At 32.8% G+C, this 7244-nt stretch overlaps 1 protein-coding gene across 1 annotated transcript; it reads right to left on the reverse strand.

The window, feature by feature from the left end:
* Positions 1–1608: 1608 nt before the first annotated feature.
* On the reverse strand, positions 1609–6795 carry LOC107826342 (wax ester synthase/diacylglycerol acyltransferase 11-like). The gene is made up of 7 exons (XM_016653305.2): positions 6415–6795; positions 3418–4011; positions 3205–3271; positions 2706–2815; positions 2405–2614; positions 2132–2269; positions 1609–1905 (listed from the first exon to the last, which is right to left on the reverse strand). The coding sequence occupies exons 1-7, from the start codon at positions 6649–6651 to the stop codon at positions 1744–1746; spliced, it is 1518 nt and encodes a 505-aa protein (XP_016508791.1). The 5' UTR covers positions 6652–6795; the 3' UTR covers positions 1609–1743.
* Between the last annotated feature and the right edge of the window lie 449 nt (positions 6796–7244).

The following is a 7244-nucleotide window of genomic DNA, read 5'->3' on the forward strand; positions in this document are numbered from 1 at the left end:
CCACGGAACTCAGGAATACCTAACACCTTCTCCCGGGTTAACAGAATTCCTTACCCGGATTTTTGGTTCGCAGAATGTAATACAGAGTCAATCTTTTCCTCGATTCGGGATTTGAACCGGTGACTTGGGACACCATAAAATCATCCCAAGTGGCGACTCTGAATCTTTAAATAAATAAATCCCGTTTTGATTGTCACTTTAAGTTGGAAAAAACTCCCTTATATACCCCTTTTATGGGGGTGTGTAGTAAAAAGGAGGTGTGACATCTGTTTCGGTTAATTATTAATATGTTAAACTCTTAATAGTTGACTTGACTAGCTTTCATTAATAGGCTTCATCACAACTCCCGAGCGGGGAAAATACAGGTCATGAAAGATTATGCCTAAACCTACAAATCATGCTAGGTCAGAGTCATAAGGGCACTTTTGCTCTATGAAAATATTTTTTTCTTTTTTGTTTTGGGCTAAGGAAGTACGGTTGAAAGTGATGGTTATGTCTAATAACGTAAAGTTTTTTTTTTTTTTTGTTTGGGGTGGGGGGGGAGGGTATACTAATAATCTAGAAATTTAAGGTGATTATAATCGAGATCCTATTCGGACTCCGATTTCTTTTGGAAAATGAGGGGGTTAAAACGCTTTTAACCATGAAAGTCAACTTTCTGTAATTATTGTTTCTTCATAACATGACAGTAGAAGTTGAAGGCAAGAGGAAGTTTTTGCTAGAACGAAGGAGATGCAGAGCCACTACTCTAGTGAATCTGCGACCAGCTTTAGGAGACCAAGTGACTATTTCTTTATCTACACACTTAACATTATAATCTTCCAAGATTGTTTTTAGGGTTAAAATATTGATGTAGATTGATAATTCTGCTACTGCAATGTAAAATTCCAGACTCTATGTGCCTAATCAATTAAGTTCATCTGACCATATGACAGGCAATATCTGAAATGATTGAGAAGAATGCAGTAGTGATACAAGAAAATTGTTTTGCCTTTGTCATAATTCCCTTAAATATAGCGCCATTAGAGAATCCTCTCGATTATGTCCGCAAAGCTAAGACAACAATGGATCGAATAAAGCATTCTCTTGCGTCTCAGTGCGCATTTTATGTTTTACAGCTTATCCTCAAGTTCTTTGGTTTTAAGGTACTTCATTATTTCTCTTTACACATTTAAATTATCAACAAAATCGAGATGTTTATTTTTTTGTTCCTTTTAGTTGTCGTTATAATCTAGATGTAACTAATATTTTGCTTAATTGGCATGGCACATAGGGTGTGACAACACTTGCAAAAAGACTTCCATCTCAAACAACACTAGTCTTTTCAAATGTAGTCGGTCCGGTAGAAGAAGCTTCTTGGTCGGGCCATCCATTGGCATCCCTTGCCCCAACATGTTATGGACATCCCACTGTAACTTTCTTCAATCAAGCAAGCAATCACGTTTTAATCACAAGTAGAGATCAGTTGTATGAATCTTCTATATATTCATACTATTGTTATAATTTAAAAAACTACTCAGTTTAAAATCCCTAAATCCAAGTGCATATTATAGGGGCTAATGGTTCATACGTGTAGTTATGCCAAGCAGTTAACATTTGTAGTAGTAGTTGATGAAGGAATAACACTTGTTTTATTATCAACAAGATGCTTCCTAACAAGAACAAAAAATGAACCATAACGTTTGAGCCATAAAACTAGAAGTGTAAACTAAAAATATGATGATATATCTTGTCAAATACATTTTATTCATGGCAAAATCCTCTCTCTACCACAGCGTCCTTGATAAGCTTGAGAGATTGTTCAAGATCGTCCAGCAATTGATATGGATCAGGAATCACGCTTTCGTCTACTGATAGAACTATTGTCATCTTGTTTGTATAGCTTTGAAAATTAATCATCAAAGCCTGAAATTCAAATTCGGGGAAATGATGTAAAGATATAAACATAACCACTAAAGTACACCTTATTACTAATCTATTTTTCCTAAATTACCCAATAAATCAATACGACTTGGTCAAGAAAATTAGTAAAATTTTGCAAGGAAAAGACCTTACCCGACACAGTTTGCTTATGGAACATGAAACCGAAAAGGGAAAGCAATAACTTGAAATTAGTATGAGTAATACTTACGTGAGGTTGCCCATAAGAACTAGGTGCAAGGTAAGCCATAGGGTGCCCATAGAAGCCAATTTCTTCTTGGGGACCGACCAAATTGGAGAAACACATTGTTGTATTGGTGATAATTCTATGCGATATTGAGCTTGATGTCTGAAATTTAAAAAATATTATAGTATAAAAAGGGGTCAAATCTTGCAATAACAGTCATTTTGATAACACATATCTTATATGTAGATCAAGAATTAAGATATATATGATCGACTATTGGTAGTGAGATGCTATTACCTTTATCCCAAAAAATCTGAGTGCTAACTCTGAAATGGAAAATGTGTAGATAGCTTCAAGAGAGTTTTTCTTACGATCAATGGTTGCCTTAGCTTCTCTGATATAATCTAAGGGGTCATCTCGTAATGAAATTTTAAAGGGTAGAAGAACAAAGCCAATCGAATTCCCCCACTTTACCTCAGTGTCCTTGTCCATCATATCAGCTAAAGCCTATATATGTATATGTTAAACACGAAAAGAATGTCAACAACTTGGGTTGAAGTATAAGCTAGGAACAAGAAGTCGGAATGGATGCAATCACCTGAATCCCAGTTGACGGTCTTAGGTTTACAAGAAGAGTTGATCTGAGTCTAATATTCTTGGGGAGATTATTGTTTTTCTCTGTTGCTCTCTTGTCTTTCTTGCTCACACCTGCCAAATTTCGCATAAAAGATTACTGCCAGTCTGCCATGAACTGTTTCTAATTCTTTTTGGATTTAACTTATTAACACTGACAATATTGTAAAGAAGATAGAGGTATTTATGTACCACATGTGTAATTTTACTTGTTATAACAGGTTATCTACCTTATTTTTCGGAGAACTAATTCAAACTTGTTATGGGCAGTTACTTGTAGTTTAGTTATCATTAGATGACCTTATATTATGAAAATTCTTTCAAGTGTATAAAAGAAAAGAAATTCGACATTTCCTCTGGTTTATGGTTACGGTAGTTATGATTTAATGACTCTACTTAAAAACAAAAACAAGGGTGATAAATCATAAAAACGATGTATCATAACACACGAGGCAGAAACTTACCAAATCTCCTATTGAGATATACAGATAAACCAGCTTGTGTTGCTCCCAGAGCGACATCATTTATTGTCTGTGCAAGAAATAACAAAGTTCAAAAACATCAAAATATATAAACAATCTGCATTTTGTTCCTAATGCAAAACTGAAGAGAAAGAAAGAATTGAAGTTGCCATAACATATATAGCATTTGTTTGGACAAAGTATATAGATACGTACCATATTCAATGCATTTTTCACCAACTTCAAATCGTCAAGACTTACTGTCCTGTACACAAATCGCCTAGGATTAAACTCAGAACCGGGCTTACCCTTAATTGGCGTACTTGTGTCCTTCAAAAACATAGTCGTGGCCATAAACATCAACACATCCACTATTGTATTCCAAAACAATCTCATAAATGACCAAACTTTTGCAAAATATTGCCATAATCCTTTAGTCGTATACTCTGAAGAATTGTTAGGCCTTTTCTTATTTCCAGGAATAGTTGGAATTTTATCTGGATGAGCAGTTTGGCGAGTACAAGCGAGCAGAAGGGAAATAAGAGAGGTGCCATCTCCAAGTGAATGATGGATTCGAAAGACGCCAACAGCCTCAGCATCGGATGTTTTGACGTTGAGAAGATGGAGATCCCACATAGGTTTCGACTTGTCAAGTGTGGTTTTGCTAAGGTTGTGAATATAATTCTCCACGAATTTGTCTGGTGATTCCTTCAGCTTTTGTTCATCAACTTGTGGTACCACAATGTGCTTATCTAGGTCCACCTTTGTCCGTACCCATTTCATCTCACCATTTTTTTCCTCATCCACCACCTTAAAAAGAATGAAACATGTAATTTTAGAAGGCATACTACGTGAAGAGTTTTTGCCTTTTGAAAATCCTCCCTTTTCTGTTTTACAGTGTTTTTGTATCATATTTGTTAGGAACAAAGTACACTATAGACTTGTTTTTAAGTACTTGCAATTTCATTTATTTATATTTTTGGTGATAAGAAAAATATCATTTACTACATCTCCTACCCAAAGAAAAATAAGGAAGAAAATATACATAAATCTATTCTATCCTGTACAATGTAATTTCATTTTTGTATACGAGAAATTTTTTTTTTTTTTAATTTTGGCTAACAGATCAAATACTGTAATAGTTTATATGTTATGTTCGTATAAGTTTAATACTCCCTCCGCTTCAAAAATTGTCATAGTTTGAACTTTTTAATAAAGAAATGGATACTTTTGAGATATGTGCTCTTAAATAAGTCATAGCATTTGTGTAACTATAAAACTTTGGAAACTTGTGATCTGAAACCTATTATAGCATTTATATGGCTATAAATGTTTCCTACTAAGGAAATATTGAAAGTTATCAATCCTTTTGGAAAAAAAACTAATAAGAAAACATTGTCAATCTTTTTTAAACAGAGGGAGTATCTAACATTAAATCAGTTTTTAAGGGAAATTAAGGATGGTTTGGTATTCAGGCCTTTATGCATTGCCCCTGTCTAGGTTTTGTACTACAGCCCAGGCTAAGTGCACGACTGCACCCGAAATGAAAGGAAAAGAAAAGGTTAAAACAGTACAAATTTGTTTCCGAGAAATTCTCTGATTAATTCTTTGCATTTTATTATTCTTCAATATTCAAAAAAATATATAAATTCGAATAAAATAGTATGGTCTTACTTCGTTTTATGAGGTTCGGATTTTAAACTACTTAAAGTGTAGACCACTTAGTAGAATTTTGAAAAGCAACTATCTTCTTTCCAGAACTCACCTGTGGGATTATAGTGGGTTATTGTTGTTGTAGTTATCTTCTTTAAAGATCACATATGGCGAAACTAATATCAAAGTTAGATGATTGTACATTTTAATAGAATAGAAGTAGTAATGGGTAATTGTATATATGGGGATTCTCTTTGTTACCCACCTCTATTATAATTTTTTGATCATGTTGGATCCTTTTAATCTTGTATTGTATCTAACAGGCAGAGGCGGCCCTTACAAATAAAGCAACCGCTTTAGGCCCCGTATTTATGGGGGGCCATTTTTTGTTACACCTAATAGATTATGTATAAGTTTAAAAAAGAGTTTTGTACAGTGAAAAAGTTTGATTTCTTTCTACCAAGAAAATTGCACTTGAAATGAATATCGAACCCGAATTTCATAAGAAACGTGTGATATATAGGAAGTAACAATTTGATACAAATATTGATAATGAAATCTCAAAATCTTTCAAAGAGTCCTTTAGAGTTGATTACTTTTATACATAATAGACAAGACTATTTTTTCACTTCAAAATAGATTTGGACAATTCGAAGCATATGAAAATATTTTTGGTTTTCTATTTAGCAGTAAAAACTATGTCACTAGATGTTGGAAATTTGAAAAAATATTGCCTTAATCGTGAATGTTCCTTAAAACGTAATAATCAATTTGATATTGATGGTTTAGATTTATTTTCTGAATTAAAAGTATTAAGGAAAATAGTACAATTAGAAGATAACAGTTTAATTAATACAATTAATAAAAAAAGATTTAATTCTTTTCTAAATGCCTAATTAAATTGCTTATGGAATAGTTTTTAATAACTCATGTTACCGTTGCTTCAACGGAAAGAAGTTTTCAAAATTCAAATTGATAAAATCTTATCTAAGAACAACAATGGCACGAGAAAGATTAAATGGATTAGTTATATTGTCAATTGAGAAATACTTATTAGGAGTTATTGATTATAAGAAAATTATTAATAACTTTGTATATAAGAAAAGCTAAAATATAGACTTCAAATAAATAATTAAAAAAATAAAAAAAGTTAAGGCCCCTCATAAAATTTGGCTTTAGGCCCCAAAATTCGTCGGGCCTAACACGTAGCCCCCTTTTTGTTGTACCATATATATATATATATATATATATATATATATATACATACATGCAAAAATATAAGACTTGAATTTTTACCGATCAAATTTGAAAAACTTTTCCATCTTGTTCATCTTAGATAGATTTTGTTGAACTGCGTCGAATCTTTTTATTTTATTTTAAAGATTACTATTACCTTATAGAACTACTACAGAAATTTTCTATCATGATAATAGATGTGAACTTAAAATGAATATATTTCCAGAATCTTTTTACTTGTATATATATGAATTGTTTAAGCTAAAAATGTACGTTAGGTACATCTTGCAAAAAGATCATTAAAATGTTGGCCATTTTTGGTACCTGGAGGCTGGAGAAACGAGGATGCTTAAGCAAAGTATGGACCAATTTCTCTTTGATAACTTGAGGATTGATTCTTGATTTGCTGCCCATTATAGCTATAACATGAACGTTGAAGTTGGGCTCGTGAAATAACCTTGCTGATGGACTCAATGGCTCTTCTTCAGCTGCTTCCATGGCTAATTTTGTCTTAGTTTGAATCGGTTTCAGACTCGGTTTTCTCCATCTTATGGACGCCATTAATGTAGAGAACTTGTTCTCAGTAACGTTTCTATTGTTCTGGAAAATGGGTTGTTGTTCTACATGCTTTTGTATTACTATATAAGTTGGAAAACCGAAGGTAGCAGCTAGCTAGCTTTTAGTTTTGTCTTACGTTGGATACTTGTGTCTCATATGAATATGGCTGGTACTGGGATATAGGCATATAGCTGAAGGTTGAAGGTTGTGCAATTAATGAACAGTTGCGTCAGGTATTCAAAAGCAATTAATAATCCTACAGCTTTTGTTTAGCTTACAGTTACAGAAGCAAACTCAAAAACGCCCAAAAATTTCAAAGGGACAATTGTCTTGGGAACCAGCTTTTGGCTTTTCTTTAGTAACAGTGTCGGTTTTAATTAAAAGTAGTTTCCCGCCGAATGAAACTAAACAAACACCTAAGTTAGCATTCAATTTAGATGCACAAACAACCAATAAGAAAGCTATGTTTCTATTGAATCTCTTTTATCGAAAATTTATAGTATCCAAATAGAAATCATTTTGCCTTTTTATATAAGCGTCCATTTATATAATAAGAAAAAAATTAATTTTGTTTTTTCAAAATTATATCTATGTAC

The sequence above is a fragment of the Nicotiana tabacum genome, chromosome 7 (assembly GCF_000715075.1).
Source record: "Nicotiana tabacum cultivar K326 chromosome 7, ASM71507v2, whole genome shotgun sequence".
Taxonomy (NCBI): Eukaryota; Viridiplantae; Streptophyta; class Magnoliopsida; order Solanales; family Solanaceae; genus Nicotiana; species Nicotiana tabacum.

Excerpts from the sequence above, each read along its gene's own strand:
- LOC107826342 (XM_016653305.2), bottom strand. The coding sequence starts at position 6,651 with ATGGCGTCCATAAGATGGAGAAAACCGAGTCTGAAACCGATTCAAACT. Across the intron at positions 2,615-2,705 it reads GACCGTCAACTGGGATTCAG|GCTTTAGCTGATATGATGGA; the intron begins GTGATTGCATCC and ends ATACATATATAG. Across the intron at positions 1,906-2,131 it reads GTTCTTATGGGCAACCTCAC|GCTTTGATGATTAATTTTCA; the intron begins GTAAGTATTACT and ends TTTGAATTTCAG.